Source organism: Lutra lutra, chromosome 5, assembly GCF_902655055.1.
Source record: "Lutra lutra chromosome 5, mLutLut1.2, whole genome shotgun sequence".
NCBI classification, from domain to species: domain Eukaryota; kingdom Metazoa; phylum Chordata; class Mammalia; order Carnivora; family Mustelidae; genus Lutra; species Lutra lutra.
Genome location: NC_062282.1, coordinates 108551900 through 108576751, shown reverse-complemented (window position 1 = coordinate 108576751; position 24852 = coordinate 108551900). Strand labels below are relative to the sequence as shown.

The window sequence follows — 24852 nt, the reverse complement described above, 5'->3', positions numbered from 1 at the left end:
ACTAGTGGAAGAAATATTGGGGGCTATAGAGTCCTATTATATAAATAGCAATCTACATGTATGACTGTCCCTAGTTCTGAGCAATGGTTCTGTAGTAAAATAATACTCGATACAATAGTTCATCTTTATCTGACAATTAAAAAAACCCCTACAAGCAACTAATTTCATTCAAGCTACCCAGAAAACAACCCTCTAAATATCTGAAGATTATAGTTTTCCATGCGATCACACATTTCCATTGTAACATTCAATTTCTTTAGAGTATATATATGACAAAACTGTTTTTGAGGAAAATAGGAAATTATGCTAATGCATATTTTTCACTCCAGAAAATATTTTTTTAATTAACCTGTTCAATTTAACTAAGATTTAGACAATGTATCCCTTTACACACATGGCATTTCCACTGGCTAAAAAAAAAGGGGGGGGGATAATAAGTACCAAATAATGGTTTTAGTTTCATTTATTTTAGATTTGATTATAAAATCAAGATATCCTGCTCAGAAATTCTCCATGAAAAAAGACCCACATAAAGTTTGAAACCGTCTATCAATCCATTAAATATATTTTTTAAAGCTATTTCATGGAAAGCATCTCAAATTCATTAGAAGAAATGGGAGAAACATGTAACTAGAACAATTAAAGTAATACATTAGGTGTCCTTCCTCAGAAACAATTGGTTCCTGCTAGAGCTTTACAACTGAACATAAGCATTCCACATTGAAAGCCTGTCAGACTTTTATACAGAAATACCAGTTCAGTATTCTCTGAAGTACATATCTACGACTAGAAATAATCTTACTTTTGATTTAAAAAAAAAAAACCCACATTATTAGAACTATATATAAAGGAAACTTTCTGATATAATGTGCTGCTGAATTAAAATACAATGAGTGTATCAGGTGCCTTTATGAAAGCTTTTTTACTAGCTTGATAAATAGAAAAGGAATTAGCTATCTACCTGAATTGATTCAACTTGATTTGTCTCAAAAAACCAGATTCTCACTTTGCTCTGCCAGGGAGAACAGAGTACAGAGAATTTCAAATGTAGAAGTAACTTTTAAAAGCTATGTAGGTTATAGGTTCTCAATGAACTTAATACACTCTCTGAATTTTGCAAAGTGATACTTATTCAGGTACCAAGGACCTAGAGAAGTTAGAGGAGTCAGGAGAATGTGCAACATTTCCCTGTAAGACCCTCTGGCCTCACAAAAGAAACTAAGTTGCTTTAACACCCCTAAGATTTCATTAGAGCAAACAGTTTTAGTGCTACATCTTTATGTGTAGTTTCTGATGAGTTCTAAGAATAAGATAACACTTCTGTCATATAGTAAAGAAATATAATTTGCATAAAAATACTACCTCTAGTATAATAATCCACATTACAATTAGTAATCCTAATTACAATTAGAGTGGTAAATCCTAATCAGTCCTGATTGGTTTTGAGAACGTCCTATACTCGCCACTGTCAAATAGCACATCACTCTATGGCATATATTTACACTCCAAATTAAATAAAATCAAGACTTGCTTTGTCTTTTAACTTTTTCAAAATATCTGAAGAAAACACACAAGTGGGATTGGGTCTGCTATGTTAATAGTTATTTTCTTTTAAAACTCATTTACCTATCAACATTAGATTAATCATATCAATAAATAAACACTGAGTGACTACTATACATGCTTCCATCTGTGTCTACACACATTAAAAATAAAAGATTTTTCTGGCATTTTAACATTACTTTAATAATTACATTTTCAAATACTGGGGGAAATCATGCTTATTACTCATTTACATTTACCAACATGTTTATACTTTAGTCTAAAAATAGCAGTTGTTGGGGCGCCTGGGTGGCTCAGTGGGTTAAAGCCTCTGCCTTCAGCTCAGGTCATGATCCCAGGGTCCTGGGATCGAGCCCCACATCGGGCTCTCTGCTCCGCAGGGAGCCTGCTTCCTCCTCTCTCTCTGCTCCGCAGGGAGCCTGCTTCCTCCTCTCTCTCTCTCTGCCTGCCTCTCTGCCTGCTTGTGATCTCTGTCTGTCAAATAAATAAATAAAATCTTTTAAATAAAAAAAATAAATAAATAAAATAAAATAAAATAAAAATAAAATAAAAATAGCAGTTGCTTTACAGAAAAACTGTAAACACTGAGAACTGTGGCTTGTCATTTATTCCATTATTAAAAAAAAAACACCACGATATTTTGACATAGGAATCTATTTTGGACATACAAAATAGAACTCATCCTAGAAGCCACTTAATAAAATCCTTAGGGCAAATGAGTATATTTGAAGACCTGGTTACCTCAGAAGAGCATCATTCTCTTGAATATGTTCTTTTGGCAATTGAGATCATCTCCAGTTACTGATTCTCAGCTTTATGCTTCAGGGAATTTATGATAGGTTGTTTTTGTTGAGGGCTCTCTATAATATTCTACCTGCCCTGGACTAAGGAAAGTCCCAGTTAGTGAACTCTGAGGCCCTAGGACAAAAATCCTTTTTCCAGGAGCATACTATTGCTATTTTTATGACTCTATCATTTTCATAGTTTTAAAAAATGTAATGAAGGTGCAACCTGAGGCTCTAAAGTAATGAAGATAGTAAATGAATAAATAAAATATGCTCCACACCCATCTCTAATACCTCTTCAAGAGGAAGAAATGGAACTTTAGCAATCAACTTTAGACAGAAGAATCCAAACTGCAAAAACATAAAAAATAATTGACCAACTTAAAATAAATATATATAGGTGCCTGAAATGGATTAAATAAAGGCCAAAGTCTGGGCATCTCCATTCTATGAAAATGATTCAGATTTTCATAAATGAAGAAGTCAGAGATAAAATGAAAACATGCAAAGCAATGTCAGCCAGAAAACTAGTTCTATAGGTAAGAATTTCTCAGATAGGGGCGCCTGGGTGGCTCAGTGGGTTAAAGCCTCTGCCTTCGGCTCAGGATTCATGATCTCAGGGTCCTGGGATAGAGCCCCACGTCGGGCTCTCTGCTCAGCGGGGAGTCTGCTTCCCTTCCTCTCTCTCTGCCCGCCTCTCTGCCTGCTTGTGATCTCTGTCTGTCAAATAAATAAATAAAAATATTTAAAAAAAAAAGAAAAAGAATTTCTCAGATATTTTCCACTTTGAGGCTTCACCAGTCATTTTTACTATTGATTATTAATAGTCAATGCCCATTTTGAATATCCATCTCACTGTTTCCTTTTATTAAGAGTGGTTTAATGCTATACATGATAGAAAACTATCACCTTGTTTCTCTGCACTGGTTACTGAAGTCTTTATTAGCCAATGAGCCAATGAGTTAACCTAGAATCCTACAAAATATTTTTAAAGCTTAGCAGTTATTTTGCAATAATATACATATGTATTTTAAAGGTTTATAATGACAAATTTTCATCAAATATCTGTCTAATTGACATATACAGCTTGTGTTCCTACTTTCATTCTTAAATTATTATTTAATTTACATAAGTAAGACTTCAATAAAGACTTTCACAATAAACTCATATTTGTTAAAGCAGACCAATTATTAAATGTTTTTTAACATTGTTAAATAAATGATCAAATCTTAATTTACCTAAGAAAAATATTTAGGTAAATCCAAAAAATCATATGGTGATAAAGTGAAATATTAACACCAATATCCATTTACAGAAATAAGTGTTACATAAGATATTTCAAGGACCAGAGTTGTGGGTCCTGGTGAAAATATCAAGATTTTAAATTGAGGGAATGGATTTCTTTCGGTCACTGATAAAATATTTTGTTCAAAAACTGCCAGAGTCTTGGTTGTTATTTCACAAATTCAGAAATGTCACAAGCAAATCATATTAACTACTCTCAATAAATGTGTTATCTAATATGATTAAACTATAAGAATTCCTGTTCTCCCAAACCAGTACTAAAGAACACCCTAGTAAATTTAGATTTCTGAATACCATCTTATTCTTTTAACTATCATTTTGAATTGCATGTTAAAAATGCAAAGAAGGTAGTGATTATGATTCTCACAAACTACTTCACTTATATATTCCATTATATGTTGCTTTGCTTTTAAAAATCCAGTCAGGGGCGCCTGGGTGGCTCAGTGGGTTAAAGCCTTTGCCTTTGGCTCAGGTCATGATCCCAGGGTCCTGGAATGGAGTCCCGCATCAGGCTCTCTGCTCAGCAGGGAGCCTGCTTCCTCTTCTCTCTCTCTGCCTGTCTCTCTGCCTACTTGTGATCTTTGTCTGTCAAATAAGTAAATAAAATCTTAAAAAATAATAATAATTTTAAAAATCCAGTCATCAGGGTCCCTTGGTGGCTCAGGTCATGATCCCAGGGTCCTGAGACAGAGCCCCGTGTTGGGCTCCCTGCTCAGCAGGAGCCTGTTTCTCCCTCACCTGCTCACCCTGCTTGTGCGCGCTCTCTCTCTCTCTCTCTCAAGTGAATAAATAAAATCTTTTAAGAATTAATAACTATAAATAAACAAATAAATAAATGTTAAAAATCCTGTGATTATCTGCATACCATTGTAGATACTCTTATTTCCTAAGAAATCATGAAACCAGCTATCTTTCTACAATCAAGAATGCTGATTCTGGTTAGAACAAGGAAGGACAAGTTTCCCACATTATACATGGCCAAAATTTAAAAAAAAAAAAAAACTGAAACAACTATTAGCAGAATATCTTTAAATTGGAAACAGAGAGATATGGAACTTTTGGGCTTTAAAGTCTAAAGAGAATTCAGAGGTCCCCTAGCTTAGTCTTCTCTACAGTGCAGGACTCCTTTCTATAATAAAAGAGGTTAGGTTATAGGGAGGTGGCCTAAGGATAACCTACAGCCCGTAAGTATAGTCTACATGACCTCCACAGTTTATGTTTTGCTTTGTTTTAATTAAGCCAATGCACAAAAATCCAGATCTTTGCCTCATCTTTAAAATTCACCTGGAGCTGCAGGTCTGCTGCCCCTATTGGATGAGTCATGCCTTCTCCACTTCCCCACCGCACTTCCCATCAGCGCATTTCACTCACCCATCATCCGGCTGTTTTAAGCAACCAAGCATTTCAGTTGATGACCACTCACTACACTCACTCTGTTGCTAAACATCATCATGAAAGGGGAGGAAGCATACAACTTTGCAAGTTGACCAATTTCACTGTAGACAACGCTAAACATTATTGAGAATTTCTAAAATAATTTCCAAACACAAACCAGTTCTGTCCTCAGAATCAAAGTAAGCTTATTATTCTCTCTTCCACAGAACAGGCTTCTAGATATCTGAAGACAACTAACTTTCCTAGGTCTTCACTTCCAGCTTAACATCTCCAGAGCCCCCAAATATTCCTCATAGCAATATATGCAAGCCTACTTATGGCCCCTGGGATGCTTCTCTGCCTGAATGAATTCTACTTATGATAAATATTCTATTTATTATGATTTCTCAACTCTTACTTGTATGTTTATTATATGTTCTAGTTATCAGAGCTCTTCATATGTAATAATGAAATATTTCCTTGTTCTACATCAATGGTTCTCAAACTTTTTGGTCTCAGGACCTGTTTTCACATTTAAAATCACTGAGGATCCCAATGAGCTTCTGTTTAAGAGAGTTTTATCTATTGACATTCACTGTATTAGCAGTTAAAACCAAACTTTATAATTAATTCATTCATTTAAAACACATGTTAACATAATCGCGTATTTCTATGAAATATTTCTATGAAAAATAAACACATTTCCAAAACAGCATTGTCTCCCTCCTTTCATCTAAATACAGAACTTAAATATATAGTTCCCTGCGGATCTCATTTTGTTGGTTTCACATCACTCTTTGGTAGTGGACACTAGTGATGCCCATTTTAGCTCCCTTAAGGCCAGTACACCCATCCTCACTTAGCTATTTTGATTGTTAGCTGATAACAACACACAGCAGAATTAATAACACTGGAGCCACCTGGCTTTGGAAGCTACCTTCACCTCCACTTTACCCAATGACTGAATGACAAGCCAATAACTGTCACAGAGTACAAAAGACCCATCCCAATGACACAAAGTGGAACTAATTCTGGGTGTAGTTTGTGCTCCGTAGCTTCCCACAGGATCAGACCCAAGTTAGTTTCTAGCAGAGACCACATTCTTCCTTAGCTTTTATCCCTTGTCTTATTCTGCTTCTGTCACTCTCTTTCTTCTAAGAGCCCATCCCTAACAAATCACTTGAACAGGCAACTCCATCCCAGGCTCTGCTTCTGCCAAACCCAACCTGAGGCATCTTTCATCCCACCAAGATTATTGTAATATTGACTCTGTCATATATCATATTAATGATCTAACTAATGATCTAACTATCTCAGCTGTACAGCATCTCAAATATGCCAAGCATTCTATCATAAATCAATGCAGTGGTTCTCAAAATGTGATCCCTGGATCAGCAGCTACAGTAGAATTCGGGAACTTGTTAGAACTGCAAACTCTCAGGCCTTATTTCAGACCTACTGAATCAAAAATGCCATCATAGAGATGTGCCATCATTAACCAATCCATTATTGTTATACATTTCAGTAGTTCCCATTTCTTTCTAGTATAAATAATGTTGAGATGAATGTACTTGCAGGTAAATCTGTGTACATTTCTAATTATTCTATGGGTATTTGTCTGTAATCTACTTGGAAGTAAAAATATTAAATCAAAAAATAAGATGTACTGATAGATGAATAAAGGGACAGATATAAAATAAAGCAAACACAGCATATGTTAATGGTAGAAACTAGGTGATAACAATATGGATGTTGACTGCAAAATTTCTGCAACTTTTTCATGTTTGAAATTTTTTGGAAAATGTTTAAAATGAAAAATGTTGAAAAGACTTCTATTTATGAAGTTAATTCCTAGAATTGGAAAAAATTGTTCATAGTATGTGACCATCTTTATACTCTGTGAAGTTAAAACATCAACCAAAAAGTGTCAGTTCCCTCACACTGTCAACACCACATTTTAATGCTTTCCAATCACTACCAATGTGTTAGGCATAAACTGGAAATTCATCTTTAAAATCACCATTTCCGTGTGCATTTTTAAAGTTAATATATAATGAATTGAAAAGCTTCCTAAAATGCTTGGCCTCAGATTTGATGTTGGCTATTTGAACTATGAAGCAGTAATCAGGATTTGAGTGCCCACCCAGGGGCACTCAGCTTATTACCAAATACAATACCCTCAAGAATAACTTGCAAACTGAATTACACTGGCAAGAGTTACTTCAGGGCAGTGTCCTATATGGGTGGGGGAGGGGAGAGCTAACACTGGATTGCCAAATCGGGCTGATTTAACAGGTTCCGAGAAAGGGCTCTTCCTTCACAAGAAAAGTGTCCTCTGCCATTTACCAGGATGCTCAGAATTCCAAGCATTAGTATTTTCTTCCACTGTGTTGAAACAATTAGATCTCCACTAATTCTATTTTAGAATTCAAGTATTTTACTTCAGTATGGGCTCTCCAAAATTATGGTATATCCATAGGATGGAATGCAATGAAGCCATTTAAAAAGAACTATGGAATTCTACATTTACTGACATGGAAAGATCTCCATGACATATGACTTGTACATTGCAAAAAAGGAAAAATATATATGCGTCTGGATGATAGAAAATGTGTGGAAGGATATTTACTAAAATATTAAAAGTGGCTATCTCCAGTTAAAGGACATATGGGAGTTTTTTTACTCTTTACATATTTCTTTATTGTTTGCTTTTGCCATGGATATATTAAAAATTTCCTTACTAACAATAACAATACAAGAAGGCTATTTGCATTTTGATAAAAATAAAATTGAAAATATCCCAGAAAATCACTAAGCCATTAGCACCTTATTAAAATTTAATTTACCAAGAATTTCAAGTCAAGGTTAAAGTCCCCTAAGGAATGAGACCCAGATCCAGAATATTTTAAAGGGCATAGGAGAAAACAGTTAAATGCAGACAGCCTAGGCAAAGAGATCTCCAGTCACGTACTAATCAGCTGGGGGACAGGTCTGTGCTGTCCTAGGAGGATTTCACTGGAGAAAAGTCAACAGGCAATGGAAGGTATCTGTGGTCTTCAGATCCACAGTCTGTATTGACTCAGAGCGGATCTTAACTTTACCACAATTTCTGCTTTCAATATTATAGAAGAAAATATCTCCTAACCAATGATGTTCAATGTTCCCCCTAGGGTAGGCCCAGGATCCAATGCCAGTTATTTTTTTCAAATACATATTTAACAGATTTAAATTGTTTCATTTATACTTCACAATGACTGAAAGGGAGAATATGATTTAGTAAGCCACTTACCTCCACGGGAAGACATGTCTGGACGTGGGCAGATGTTCCCGGATGTAATACAAGTGTCCCAGGTTTAATTTGAAATTGTGTTTTGCACATGTAGCCTTCAGAACAGTCCTGTGTTCCACATGAAGAATACATAAGAAAATGCCATTTTAAGAATTCATCATATTAAGAGCTATGGTTTCTTTTAAGTTCCAAACCGAGTAATAAAAAATTAAGTACATTAAATTATATGAGATATATTATGGATAAAGAAACTCATCAAATAAACCCTGCATATAGTAGGTATTCATTGAACAGAAGTTTTAATCCCCTACTTTTCTCACTTATTAATGATGTTTCCCCTTCTCTTAGGTAGCCCCCCTCCTTTTTCTTCCAAGCAGTACATAGCCCATAAGTCATAGAGCAAAACCTCAGGTTGGCAGCTGTTAAAAAGCGTTTAAACTTACAGAAATACTTTCTCACATATTAATATTGATTTCATGGCCTATATAAAAAGAGAAATTTAAAGAGGACTTGCAACAGATCTTGAAGCTAGAAGGGACCGTCCATTTTAATTTCTTGCTCAAGGCAAGATCTCTGTCACAACATCACAGGGAGATAATTACGCAGCGCCTACCTGAGCACTTCCAGGAACCCTTGCTTTACTTCCTTATATGACCACCACCTCCATTTTGGTATATGCTACATAGTTCACTAAGAAAATACTATTTTATATTGCACTCTTTAACCTTAACTCACTGGTTTTAGTTCTGCTCTCCAGAAGCTAAACTCTTTTCCACAAAGCCATTCTTCATAGACTTGAAGACAATTACCATCATTTTCAAATGTTCCATAGAAGATATGACTTCCAAACCCTTCACCAGTTGTATTTCTCACCTCTTTTTTTTTTTAAAGGATTTTATTTATTTATTTTACAGAGATCACAAGTAGTCAGAGCTGCTGAGCAGAGAGGCCGATGTGGGGCTCGATCCTAGGACCCTGAGATCATGACCTGAGCCGAAGGCAGAGGCTTAACCACTGAGCCACCCAGGTGCCCCTCACCTCTGTCTTATACTTGCTCTTAAATACACTGTTTATCTAATAGTGGTCAGTTCCATTTTTTAAAAGCAAAACTTGGTTGAATTCAATAAAGTCATATATAAAATGTAATACCTCCTCATACACAAACATATGTGAGTATGTTTATATATACTCATATATATACTCATTATATAATAATGAGTATTATTAATTCTCCACCAAACCGTCACACTAACACTCACATTTTAACAGAATTTAATAGTTATAATTAAGGAAATGTGATTAATCTGATGCAGCAACAAAAGTACAGAATAGCATTCCAACTAAAACCATTCATAATTCACTTAAATAATTTTACTAAGATTCAAAAATTCAGTTTTTAACTACATAATAAGAAAATTTTTACAGTGTTTGTGAGTGATTCAATATTGAATTTTTTTTTTTTTTAATTTGTGTCATGCCAGGGCGCCTGGGTGGCATAGTTGGTTAAGCATCTGACTCTTGGTTTCAGCTCAGGTCAAGATCAAGCCCTATGTCAGGCTCTGTGCTCTGCGTGGAGTCTGCTTAAGACTCTCTCTCCCTCACCCTCTGCCCCTCCCCTCTGCTCACTCTTTCTCTAAAATTAATAAATAAATCTTTTTTAAAAAATTGTATCATGCCAACTATGGAAGAGCATTGGATTCTAGGTAATAGTACCAGGTTGAATAATGTCCCTTCACAATTCATGTGCCCCCTGGAACCTGTGAATGTGACCTTATTTGGGAAACAGGGTCTATGCAAATGTAATAAAGTGAAGATGAGGTCATACTGGAATAGGGTATCCAACTGAATATTGAATCCAATATGAATAGTGCCCTTTTAAGAGGAAAATTTGGCTATAGAGATGCAGACACACAGGGGAGAAGGGCAGGGGAAGACAGAGGCAAAGACTGAAGCGCTGCATCTATAAGATAAAGAATGCCAACAACTGCCACCAACGAACAGAAGCTGGAAGAGGCAAGGAAAAGTTCTCTTTAGACTTTAGAGGGAGCATGGCCCTGTAGACACCTTGATTTTCAGCTCCCAACCTCCAGAACTGGAAGAGAATACATTTGTTTTGAGTCAATCAGCTCATGGTACTTTCTTATGGTAGCTCTAGGAAACTAATAGAGGAACTATATTTTCTAAGAAATCTGGCAGCACCTCTACAATGTCTCCCAGTTAGCTGGGCTGACATCCCAACAGCACTCACAAAAGAACCCTGCTGGTTGGTCCTGCTCAGCACCAGATCTATTGTCTGGACCCAACTTATTTTGATTGATTGATGCCACTGTCACAGACTGTTAAATATTTAAATATCCTTCCTCTCTGAATTGTAAGCTATCAGGTAGCCAATACTACCACCTTTAAAAAATATTTTACTTTAGGGGCACCTGGGTGGCTCAGTTGGTTAAGCGACTACCTTTGGCTCAGGTCATGATTCCAGAGTACTGGGATTGAGTCCCACATCAGGCTCCAGCTCCACGGGGAGTCTGCTTCTCCCTCTGACCTTCTCCCCTCTCATGCTCTCTCTCTCTCTGTCTTTTTCTCAAATAAATAAATAAAATCTTTAAAAAATATTTTACTTTATTTATTAATTTGAGAGAGAAAGTGCATGGGCATGAGCAGGAGGAAGGGCAGAGAGGGAAGGAGAAAATCTCAAGCCGACTCTGTGCCAGAGCAGAGCCCATGGGAGTTTCAATCTCACAACACCAAGAACAAGACCCAAGCAGAAACCAAGAGTCCCATGCTTGACCAATAGAGCCACCTCGTCACCCCAACACTAACACCCTTAATTATTTCTTTAAAGTTATACATTTTGTAGATGGAATTATTGTTTTAAATTCTAGCTCTGCATCATCCAAATGCAAAGTACACCTGAGGGCCTTCCACCACTACAATCTTTAGACAACAAAAAGACTTTTAATATTGGCTTAAATTGAGAAAGATGTAGGGATTGTAGTTGTTGCTCTTGCTTTTTACATCACGTATCCATTTCCTCTTCTTCTGAAACAGTAGCCCACCTCTTTCTGAGGAATCATTCCCTTCTCCCCTATCAGTGTGGACACCAGACTCTGCCGGCCAATAGGAGCATCAGTCCTACTGGCCTCGGAGATTCAGGAGGGCAAGAAATCTGCTCAGGGCCAGTGAAATACAGTTCAGGACTTGAGTTAGGGGATGGGGGAGGATATTCTCTTTTCTACTGGATTTGGACCAGGAAGATAAAGCCCTGGCAGTGTTGGCAGCCATCACGTAATCAAATGAAGCCCGAGAATGAAGCCAATGCAGAGGAAAGCAATGCCACAAGATGCAGACAGACCAGTTCTTGATTACAGTGTTCACACCAACCACACTTAAAGCTAGCTGTACCCTAACCTAATAAATGTTATTAGTTTAAAACTAGATGAGGTTTTCCTATTGTTGAAAATGAGCCTCCTACAACCGCAGAAAGAATCTCTTAAACAATAAAATACTTTGACTTGAATGAATAAACTACATGGTTTCTACTGTATTATATGATTACCCTCATTATAACAGATAAACAATAGCTGATGATATAGAGGGTTTACCAAATATAGTAAAGCCATCAATAGTAGGTGATTGTGGGACAAAAAGTACAAGCAGTCTGCAATTTAAAAATAATCTAGCTATATAGGAAAAAAAAACTCTTAAGATATTCAGAGAAGAGTTAGAACTAAACTTTTGTACTGAATCTGATTTATCAAATGAGAGTAACTATTCTATTTTATGAGCGCTGATAATACAACCTCTTCCTAAGGCAAACTATAATTTAGTAAAACCCTAATTACAAGGTAAAATACACTTCCTTTGACATCAAGAGGTTAAGTCCAAAATTCCTATGCACCTATGTTATAAAATCTAAATGTATTATCTGATCTCTTTTCCAATGAATTAAAGTAAAGAAATATGTCATTTTTAATATTACCTATAATTTAAGGTATTTTATTTCTATTTTAGATAATTTCTGATGCTACTTATTAGTGTCTATAGGGAAATGCAGAAGGGTTTTTGACTCAGCCTCTATCTGGTCATGATAATTTTCTTTTTGGTATCAATCTTTCAACAGTCAAGATAAGCCTTGAAAAATTAAGTATAGAAAAAAAACAGTTTACAGCATTTTAGCTTCCTTTCAAACATTTACTTGCACAAAAGTAGGCTTTTCTCCTACACTGTTTTAATTTAAGGCAGAAAAATATGTTTTGTTCTTCACTGTTGAAGGTTTGTTTTTGTAGAAACAACCAAACATAAAAGCATGAGAACTGCCCCCTGAGCTAGCACTACAGCCCATCTGGCTCAATAAATGATAACTGACTCAAATCTCAACTGACTTTTCTGGTAGACACCCAACTCTATCTTTCCTGCATTCTTTCTGTACTTGAGATAGCTTACAATTCAACATTAAGTTTTCTTTAATTTTGGGGGCCTGGTTGGCTCAGTCAGTTAAGCATCTGCCTTTGGCTCAGGTCATGATCCCAAGGTCCTGGGATTGAGCTCCACATCAGGCTCCCTGTTCAGGGGGAGTCTGCTTCTCTCTCTCTCTCCCTCTGACCCTCCCCCAACTTGTGCTTTTTCCCTCTCTCTCAAATAAATAAAATCTTTTTTTAAAAAGTTTTCTTTAATTTTTTGACATGTGTTATTTCCCCCAATTAATCCAAAGTTGGGGGCTAGGCCCCAGCCCCTGGGGAAGAAAGGGTCCTAACTACAGAGCACAGTTCCATATAAAAACCTGGTCCCTGGTTCCTGAAAAACTCTTGAACTAGAACAGGAGAAGTAGGAACAAAGAGAACTTTGGGGAGGAATTTATCTGGTTCAACCATCTCATTTTAGAGATAAGAGAGTGAAAGGACTGAAGTACTTTTAAAAGACTTGTCTTATAGCTAATTGGGGGAAGTACTGGAGGTGTAAGTCAGGCCTCTTGACCCAGTGCTCTTTTTACCAAGCAATTCTGCTAGAGTCCGGATCATGGCAGAAACATGTTTACTGACTCTCACGGCGTGTAAACCCACACCTTCCACTCTGAGTAACAAGCTGAAGCCATTCAAGTGTGGTCTGGGATCCAGCAGCCTCCTCGTCACCTGGGAGCTTGTTAGATGGGCAGAATCTCAAGCTCCACCCCAGATACCCTGAATCAGAATCTGTATTTAACAGGATTCCAGATGATTTGTGTACACATTTGGAAGCACTGAGGCAACAAGCACTTCAACCCTTGATTCAAAGGCATCGCAAACCGATTACGTTAAACAGTGGTTCTCATCCCTAGCTGGGGTCCCCCTCAGACCAGAATCTTCCTGTAGTGTAGACAGCAGCCAGGGTTGAGAACTACTTTACTTAATTCACTGAAGCTGCCATTTTAAATTCTGAGAACAGGGTCAACCAAGTAATCCATAGCTGTCTCAAGAGTAATGGCCACGAATCAATTCCCAACCTCTAGGAATACCATGGCTCGCTTGGAGCTCTCCATATGCTAAACTGGCCTCCGCGAACTATCAGCTTGACCAAATTCTCATCTTGTTTAATTTTTTTATTAACATATAATGTATTATTAGCCCCAGGGGTACAGATCTGTGAATCGCCAGGTTTAGACACTTCACAAAACTCACCATAGCACATACCTTCCCCAATGTCCATAACCCAACCACCCTTTCCCTACTCCCCTACCCTGCCCCAGCAACCCTCAGTTTGTTTTGTGAGATTAAGAGTCTCTTATGGTTTGTGTCCCTCCTGATGCCATTTTGTTTCATTTATTCTTTTCCTACCCCCTAAACTCCCCATGTTGCCTCTCAACTTCCTCATATCAGGGAGATCATATGATAATTGTCTTCCCAAGATTGGTTTTTTGTTTTGTTTTCAAAGATTTTATATATTTATTTGACAGACAGAGATCACAACTGGGCAGAGAGGCAGGCAGAGAGAGAGAAGGAAGCAGGCTCCCCGCTGAGCAGAGAGTCCGATGCGGGGCTCGATCCCAGGACCCCGGGATCATGACCTGAGCCGAAGGCAGAGGCTTTAACCCACTGAGCCACCCAGGCACCCCCCACCAAGACTGTTTGTTAAGTGGTCTTTATGACCACCTAACACTGTCACTGTCCCATGTCCAACTACACTTCAGCCATCAGAACTCCTACTGACCATCCACAACAAAGCAGGTTGCTTCACTCTGTCACTGCAGAAGAGAAACAATAGGAAATGTCCAGGTGCTGCAGCCCAGACACCACTAATGAAAAAGAGAACACTTCCTCCTCACAGTCAAAACTCAAGTTATCTACATAGAATACCTTTACCTTACAATAAAATAAGGAATAAAGACTTAAATGAGAAAAACAATACCATCAATGTGCTAGATGAAAACACTGGAATATATACACACACACACACACACACACACACAATTTCATATTTATATTTTTTTTTTAAGATTTTTATTTACTTATTTGAGAGAGAGAGACACAGTGAGAGAGGGAGCACAAGCAGGGGGAGTGAGAGAGAGAGCCTGATGCGGGGCTGGATCTCAGGACGCTGGGATCATGACCTGAGCCAAAGACAGACGCTTAAGGACTGAGCCACCCAGGCACCCCTATATATGTATTTTAAAGGTATTTTAAAAACAGATAAAAACCCCACAGTCATAACAAAATACTGATAATTTCTACTCCATGGAAAAAATCTTAACACCATAAAGTTAAAAGACAAATATCAAAATGTGAAGAATGGATTTTATTATCAATATATAAATAGTTTTCATTTCCCATGTATTAGTAGTTCCAGTGAACCAATAAGAAAAAGACAAACGGGGTTCCTAACTGGCTCAGACAGTTAAGTGGCTATCTTCAGTCCAGGTCATGTTCCCAGGATCCTGGGATTGAGCCCCACATCCTGGGATTGAGCCCCTCATCAAGCTCCCTGCTCGGCAAGGAGTCTGCTTGGCAGGGAGTCTGCTTCTCCTTCTCCCTCTGTCCCTCCCCCCACTCATGTGCTATCTCTTTCTCAATCTCTCTCTCTCTCAAATAAATAAAATCTTTAAAAAATAAAAATTAAAAAATAAAGAGACAAGAGTTCAACAGGAAAATGAGCAAAGGATATAAACAGTTCACTAAAGAGGAAGTACATATGAATATTAACCATATAAAAATAAACCTATTTTACTCATCAGATACATTACCCATAAGAAAAAATGTAATTAAAACTATGTGATACCATTTTTTTACCTATCAGATTGGCAAAGGTCAAAACAAATACAGTGTGTAGATAAAAATGTAGAAAAAATACACAGGCACTGTCATACATTGCCATGGGCAGGATAGTTTAAATTAGTGTAACTTCCCTGGGGAACAAGTTGGCAATAACTATCCAAATTAAAAATGCACCTATCTTCTACCCAGAAATGCATCTTACAGAAATAGCTGCACATGCAGGAAATAAAATTCATGCAATGATATGTAAAAAGTATTGCTTTAATAGCACTCTATTGGAAACAACCTAAATGCCTATCAGTGAGGTTAAATTATAGTATAGTCAAATAATGGAATGTTATGCAGCCATAAAAAATGAGTAAGTTCTGTAAGAATTGATACAGAATAATAAATAAGATAGATCATTAAGGGAAAAAATGTGCTGAAAAGTATGCATGTATGTATATTATGCTATCATTTATTTAAATACAATCACATGTGTTTGTGGGTGCATTGAATATGTCTGGTAGGATGCCCAAGACACTGGAATCTTTGGTGACCTCTAAAAGTTTGGGTGAGGATGGTGGGAGTGTTAGGAAGGAAACTTACTTTTTTAAGACACAAACCCTTTTGTGCCTATAAATAACACTTCATATTGAACAAGTACTTCATTGACTGCCTTTTGAACATATGCCTCCAGGCTATCACACTGCTGTAATAAATTCCAATTTTGAACTTCTAGGGAGAAAATGTCCTGGAAGCCATATAGAACCCTACAGAGACAACCAAGTTTTCTAGTGTACTGCTGACTGAGTATTGGATGGGGATCTAAGGATCTCCTAATAGAACAAGTTTGTGTCTGTTTTCTCACAAGTTGCTATGGACTATCCCACCCAGAGAGCTGTTATGCCTGTTGGAATCCAGCTATCCAAATAATCATAGGGCTTCTAAGTTGAATTTAATACAGATTTAATGATCTTCTCTAGAAAAACCCTACTATCTAAAAAAAAAAAAAATCACACACACACACACACACACACACACACACTTATCTAAGGGCCTTAGCTCTACATCACAACAAAGTACTGCGTATAGGACTTAAACTCAAGTGAACTGCCCAGACTGACCAGTTGCAGGAAGGGCTTGGTAAGGCCGTTGGAGAGCAATTAAGACAACCAGGAAGTTTCTAGTTCACTGCCAACACTGATCAAACAACAAGACCTTCAGGGTCAGTGGAACCCTGAGGAACAGGCCAAACCTAGGACACAGATCTCAAGTGATTATTCTTTCCCTCAGTAAGAGAGCAAATCAATACTACCAGCAGCTGCCCACAGCCGATTAATTTTAGGGAGGAAAAAAAAAAAAGAAAACAGTGCTGCTGAAAAGCAAAGATTACACTGAAGAGATCAGACATTAAACTAATATCTGTCTACTTTTTAAAAAGCCAGAATTAGATAGTGTAGGAAAGTAATTGTTAAGGATTTAGAGATCCTCCAAAACATAATTCTAAATATTTAGTATGTCCCCTCCTCATGCCCACAGCTAACACCCACCAATCTCACTAACTCTGGTTTCAATTTCTGATCCCTGTTAAACCTTCCAAATGCATATGTAGATCTTGGCCATGGCTGACTCTAATGCCTCAGAGTCAGTATCAAGAGTGACCAGATCCAGTCAAAGTAATCCATGGGTAATATATACCCACTGACTCACTTAGGTAAAAATTTAAAAACTTAAGAAACCAAAAACTTAAGAAACCAAAATGCAAAACTAAAAGTGAGGATATAACATACTTCATCTTTGAAAAAGAGCTTTGTACATCTCTAATCTTCCCTGGTCTTGTAGTATTTTGGAGTTTATAAAACATAACAGTCATTTATTAAATAGCCCATGCTCATTTCAAAACTTTCTAGGGGCAAGGAATGGAGATGCAGCTCAGATCCAGCTGAGGAAGTTGGGGCTGTCCTTTTGAGAAAAATTGTATCTGCTGGCTGGGTCCCAACCAGTAAAGGCTGATACCCCCTTGCTTTAACATGTGCACAACACAACCCATAGTTATTGCTTTTACCTGTGTGATCTAATGTGTGAATGCCTACTGAACACATTTGTTCATTAGCTGGAAATTAAACAATACAAAAACACTGTGACCATTGGCCCTTGCCTAGAGGCTCTCTGGCTTTTCCCAGTTAAAAGAGCCTTCTTAGCCTGTCCATGATATGAAACGAAAAGAGAATCTGTAGGATTTTGAATGAAATATTCTCTCCACAGCAGCAGCATGTCAGAGGGTTACACTGTCTTCTATCATGATACTTAGTTCAGCAGTCAATCTTGTTTACATGAGCACACTCACTATACACTTTTATTAGATTTGAATTTCTAATCAACCCATAAACAAAGCACAGAGAACGAATTATAATTAATGAACAAAATCTAAATATTATAAATCTTGATGATATAAAAATAATAATATAATTTTAAAATCAGAAGGAGAAAAAGAAGGAATGTGGGAGATAGTATAAGCACAATAAGTCCCTCATCTATCACAGCAGAAATCAATCATCATTGTCCAAAAATGAGAAATCAGTAAGTAGAAATACGTTGTTGAAAGTTAAAGGGATGGGGCACCTGGGTGGCTCAGTGGGTTGAGCCTCTGCCTTCGGCCTGGGTCATGATCTCAGGGTCTTGGGATCGAGCCCTGCATTGGGCTCTCTGCTCAGTGGGGAGCCTGCTTCCCCTTCTCTCTGCCTGCCGCTCTGCCTACTTGAGATCTCTCTGTCAAATGAATAAATAAAATCTTTAAAAAAAAATAAAGTTACAGGGATAACTATGAGAATAACTAGGGAGTTATTCTTCATCAATAGAGGCTCCAATAAACATACCCCTTGCTTTCAATCATACAATGGATGATTGTATGCAACCATCAGAAATATGAAATATGCAACTATGCAACCATCAGAAATAATGAAATATTTCTCTATATGCTCATGAAGAAAGATGCCATGATATAATATTAGGTGAAAAAAGTAAGTTTCAAAACAATGATCCCATTTATGTAAATACATTATAAATGTGCATTCATGTATATATATACATATATATTCTACACACACACACACATATAGAAAACAAACTACAGAACGGAGTCAGAAGAGAGGGAAGAAAATATTTTCATTTTATTTTATATATTTATGTATTATCAGAGTTTTACAATGGCCATATACTGTTTTTCCTTATAAAAATTAAATAAAACAAATAAAGTAAAATAAAGACCCAACCCATGAAAGAAAAAACACTGTGCTAGGAAGACTGAATTAGGAAAATTCATTAAAATTTTCCTTCTACTCTGAAATCAAAATTATTCTAAGAACCACAAAATGTTCTTGCATACAATGTTAATTTTTGTTTTTACTTTCTCTCCTTTTTCAATTAACCCTCTAGTTGCTAATCTAAAACAAGGCTGATACTTCTTTCCTAGAATTATAGTGTATCTTCATTTTGTTTTTCAAGTGGGCATTTTTTTGGTCACCTAAAATTTCAATTTTTAAGGGCTTTCAATTTTCTATTTCATTCAATAAAAACATACAGGGAAGCCCAGTACTGTGCTCATTTGTTTTAAAACTTGGTTTTCTTACACTAGTCCTGGCTCCCTTTCCCTGGCAAGACTCTCAGACTTCCCATGTCCCCCTTCTTTTCACCTCCCACCCCTTCCTGACTTTGGAGACGAGTGGTAGACTCACTACTCTCCCTTTTCCCAAATGCAGGTCAAGGCACAGCAAAGCACAGTGGCCCTAAAGAAAAAAGAGTAGAAGAAAATTAGCCACTTATCAAACGAGAAAAGGTTACTGTGCCAATCTGGTGACATTATCTGGGAGAGCATGCATTTATATGTTTACACACACCTACACAGCCTGCCTATTTCATGCAAGTTTTTTAAAGAATGATTACAGTTTAAATGATGTTAAATCCCTTCCCTTTCTTAGAGCCAAAGCATCAAAAATAACTTTAAATCACGTCGGTTCCATTTTCCTTATTAACACCTTCAACAGATAGCTCTACAATATTAAATTTCACTGTTAACCATTTTGTGGGATTTCATTCTCCTTTTCCTCTTTTGTTTTTTAATAATGTTTTCAGGTTTTCCAACTTGCCCATTTTGAGTTTTCAATTTTCAGTTCATAGATGTGGGACCTCCATCCGTGCCCTCATACTTTTTTTATATTAAACAATTTGGTTTTGCCTTCTAGAGCATTCCTACTTACTTCTGCCCGAGGAATGGCCAACAGCTACTATAATTGATTAGAGGGCATGTGGAAAACTTGATGCAGAAAAACAAATTTTCTCTGTTTCTACTTTCAATTTAACTTTATAGAGATTTACCATATTTTGTTTGTTCCAGTTAAAATGTTCTCAAAGGTTTATCATTGCTTTTCTAATATAGCTTAAAAAACAAACAAAAAAATGACCCATGTTCTGAACTTCCCTGTTTTGATTTCTAGATTTAAAGTTACCCTAAATCTTATTCCTTTAATAAGTAATTCCTTTTTTATAACATTATCTCTTCTAAGCAAATCATTCAAGAGAATTAAGAGTACTGAAGTAATTTTGTACTTAAACTAAATTGAAAGAAATTTGAAAGTCTGACAGTAGAAAATTATTAGGGTAGCAAGCTGTCACTTTGATTTCAAAGCACTATTCTTGCAAATAATTTATTACCTTTCCTAGTTTTTCAAGAAATAAAGGGTACCTGAATTTAGGCAGTTTTACTCAGAGAAGGTTCCTGCTATAAGGGTGGGAAAAAGCCAAAGGGGAAGTGAGAAAGTCCTTCCTGGCATGGGTGCCATACAAAGTACCATAAAATGGGTGGCTTAAAACTACAGACATGTATTTTTCTCTCACCATTCCAAATCTGAAGGATAGATGTCCAAAATCAAGGTGCGGGCAGGGACACGTTCTCTCTTTAGAATCTATCTAGAGGAAAATTCTCCCTTACCTTTTCCTGGGTTCTGGTTGTTGCCAACCTGTAGACACATCACCCCAATCTCTGCTTCTGTCTTCCTGTGGCCTTTTCCCTTGTGTGTCGATCACTCTTGTGTCCAAATCTCCCTGTTCTTACAAGGACACTCGTCATATTGTACTTACGCCACACTCTAATCCAGTATAGCCTCATCTTAACTTGATTACATCTGCAAAGACCCTATTTTCAAATACAGTCATAGGTACAGGTTCTGGGTGGACATGAATCTGGGGTGGGGGGGGTGGACACTATTCAACTCAGTAGAGATGGCAAAGCAGAAAGAGGTGGGAGAAAGGTAGTCACACAGCTCCTGCACCTAACGCAGAGGCAGCTTGCCCAGAAGAAAGGCCAAGGTAGGATAGAGCCAATGGCCAAGACGTCAGAAGCTATTCCAGCCTGAGCACACTAGGCCAGATTCTCATGACTCCTGCTGGAAACCAAAAGGGTTTTGACAGATCATGGGGGAAAAGATACTGAGAGCTTTTAGAGAAAGCTGCACAGCAGTAGTACAATTACTACTTTTTGTCCCACCTGGATAATATGAGATTGAAGACTTTACTAAAATCACTCTACTTGCCAAAAGGCATTTGATAGCCACTATTTGGATCTAATACCAGGTATGTATGACAGTGCAAACTTGCACTGTCAGCAGAGAAGAGGGAAGAGGTGGAAAAAGAGAGGGAAAATGTTATCCACTCAGACTTTTTTATTAATGTAACAAAAGTTCCCTGATATATTTCCCAGAATGAGTCCCAATCTGTGCCCTCATAGTCATTTCCATTCCAAGCCTGTGCACGTTTAAGCTCTTCCAGTGAATGTCCTCTCCTTCTGTATCTTCTACCAGAACTCCTGCTTCCCATAGCTTGATATGAGCCAGTGTCAGAAGAAGAAGGAAGTCTGTTACCTCCATGTCAAGGCAGGAGCTATGAGAAAGCTAGGCTGATACAATGCAATAGCAGAAGGAATAGAAGCACACCCTCTTGTCTCACACTTAGGTTACAAATCTTAGGGAGACAACATTTAATAACTCTTCTTCATTTCCAGGAGTTAATTATATTGTCCCACTGCTATATTCCCAATCTTAGGTTTGGAAAGAAATCAGTTGAACCAATGACTGCATATCTACCATTAGCTTAAAATCTGTATTCATTAAATTTACATTTCATATAATGGCAATACACACTAGTATCCTTCAAGAAGTTTTACATTCTTCTAAGTGTTTCTTTAGTCTTCTATAGAATAATGGAGACTAGTTTTACCCTCCTATCTTAAACAACTAGAAAACCAAACCAAAAATATTAAATCAGAATTTTCAGATATGGTTCTAAGAGAACCACCAGAAAAATTAAAATAAACAAGAGACTTTCAGAGAGTGGCCAGGAAAAGATCACATATAAAAATCAATAATTTTACAAATGTAGCAATAAATCATAAAGATAAAATGCGCCATTCCCAGCTTGAACAAAAAATGCCAAATATCCAGGAATATACCTACCACATCAGGAAATCTCTATAACTTTACAGCAGACCATGAAAAAAAATCACAAGTTTTTTTAATGAAACTTGCAAATGATTTTAAAATTTATGTTAAACAAATGCACAGGGGTAGTCAATCTTTTTAAAAAGAGCAATGAATGGGGGCACCTGGGTGGCTCAGTGGGTTACAGCCTCTGCCTTCGGCTCAGGTCATGATTCCGGGGTCCTGGGATCGAGCCCCACATCGGGCTCTCCGCTCAGCAGGAAGCCTGCTTCCCTTCCTCTCTCTGCCTGCTTCTCTGCCTACTTGTGGTCTCTGTCTGACAAATAAATGAATAAAATCTTTAAAAAAAAAAAAGGAGCAATGAATGGTATAATTATCAGATATCAAAATTAATTAAAGAGCACTAGCAATAATTAAAATCTTGTTTTTGTGACAGAGAAGAAAAAATAGATCAAGGATTAGAATAGAATGTGGAGTCTAGAAGTAGACTCACGTTAGAATTTAATATATAATAAAAAAGTTGGATCATAGATGGAAGAATGGATGAGCCAATAATAAACATGAAGTCAACTGGTTTACCATTAAATAAAATAAACTATCTTACTATCCCACACAATCTCCAAAATAAATTCCAGATGGATTAAAGTCCTAACTATAATAATAATAATAATAATAATAATAATAAAGGTCTAGAGGAAAATAAAAGAGAATGTTTTCAGAATTTAAAGTTAGGAAGGATTTCCTGAGCAAAACTCCAACCCAGAAGCCATAAAGCAGAATACGGGCAGATTTATTAAAAATTTAAAACTCCTATATGACAAATGATACTATTAACAAAGTTAAAAGAGAAGTGACAGTCTAGGAAAAAATATTTGCAGTACATATAAGAAATGAAGGATTGATAGTCATAATATATAAGTTATTCCTACAAATCAATATTAAAAAGATAAACAACCCTACTGTAAAACAGACACAGGACATAAACAAAAAATTCCTAAAAGAAATGCCAGTGACCAATAAGCATATGAAAATATGCTCAACATCAATGTAATGAGGAAAATGCAAATCAAAACAATATATCATTTTCTACCTTTGAGAATGAAAAAATTTAAAAAGATCAGGAATCTCTAATTTTGTACAGTATCAGAGAATGGGCATACTCGTATATTTTTTGATGGGAAAATTAATTGCTAGAATATGTTTGGAGAGAAATTTTGTCCACGTTCTCATTCATTCCACAAGTACTATGAGCACATACCTCATGCAAAGTATTGCACTCTGCCCCAGTGATACAGCAATGAACAACACAGTCAGAGGTTCTTCTCCTCACAGAGCTTGCATTCTTGAGGACGGGGTGCAGAGTGGAAGGGATAACAAAGAACTCAATATGTAAGGTAGGGGGTTTTAAGTGCCATAAAAATAAATTAGGGTAAGGGCGATTGAATATTATTGGGTTAGTTAGATGCTATTTTACATAAGGTAGATAGATAGCAGTCCTCACTGATAAGGTAAGTAATGATATAACACAAGTAAGGGAGTAAGTCATGAAGGTATCTGGGGGAAGAACACACTAGACAATAGAAATGGGAAGTGCCAAGGCGCCATGGTGTAAACAGCAGGCACATTAGTATGGCTGGAGCAGAATGACAGAGTAAGAGAATGACAGAACTTAAGACTAGGGAATAAGAGAAATGGTGTGAGGACCAGCTAGGCTTTAGAAGTCATCAACAAAGCTCTGGATTTTATTCTAAAACTGGAAGTCACTGGAGGGCTCTGAGCCACAGAATTCTATGACGGGACTCACATTTTTAAAAGATCACTCTAGCTGCTGTTTAAAGACCAGATTCTAAATGGGCATTAGTTAGGAAGCTACTGCAATAAGCCAGGCGAGAAATGACGCAGCCTGTGCTAAGGGTGGTGCAGCCCAGGTGGCGAGAAGTGGTTGATTATGGATGTATTCTGAAGATTGAGTTAGTAGGATTTACTAATGGCTCAAACATGGATGCAAGAGAAAGAGAGGAGTCAAAAAGAACCTCAGGTTCTTGTCCTGAGCAACTGGAAGCTAATATTTCTTGAGATAGGGAAGTTGGTAGAAGAAGCGGGTTGGGGTGGAGAGGGAGGTTAAGGAAAAATGAGTGAAAATGTGCAATGTCATGTACACATTCGAATGGAATGTCAAGTTGCTGGATATAAAAGCTGGAAGTTCAGGGACATGATAGGCACCAAAAATACAATTTAAGAGCCATCAGTGAATATATAGTATTTACAGCCAAGGAGCCAGATAAGATATCCTAGAGAGTGAACCTAACTAGAGAAGAAAAGAAGTCCAAAGATTGAGCCCTGGGGCACTCTAGTGTTCAGCTGTTGGGAGATGAGGAGGAACCAGCAGAGGAAGCCAAAGAGAAGCAGTTTCAAGGGAGAAGGACACTGATAGGTCAGTGTCCCAGATGCCAAATACAGAGTATTTTCAAGAAGGGAGTGATAACTGTGCTAATTTTGCAGTATCTGTCAAAATGCAAAGTAAGAATAGTCTCTCATTCAGCAATTCCATTTTGAACTGTTTATTTTACAGAAATATAGAAGCACAATGAAAACTGCTCTCTGCATGGATATTTAATAAATTATCATTTGTTAGAGCAAATTAAATGCTCATCAGTAGGGGACTGCTTAAATTATGGTATATCTGAACAAGAGAATAAAATGGAATAACTAAAAGAAATGAGGTAAGTTACTGAGATGGAATGATCTCTGAATATTAAGTTACTACTTGAAGAATAATCTTATGGAATGATTGATTCCAGACACATGGAAAAAGA

General features: G+C 37.0%; 1 protein-coding gene across 15 annotated transcripts in view; it reads right to left on the bottom strand.

Moving 5' to 3' along the window:
- The window catches only part of ATG10 (autophagy related 10), a 315713-nt gene that overhangs the window by 158873 nt on the left and 131988 nt on the right, over positions 1-24852 (bottom strand). For all 15 annotated transcript variants that reach the window (XM_047730997.1, XM_047730998.1, XM_047731007.1 and 12 more), the window contains one exon: positions 8317-8424. In XM_047730997.1, the coding sequence (XP_047586953.1) occupies positions 8317-8424 (108 nt within the window). The remainder of the gene's footprint in view (positions 1-8316; positions 8425-24852) is intronic.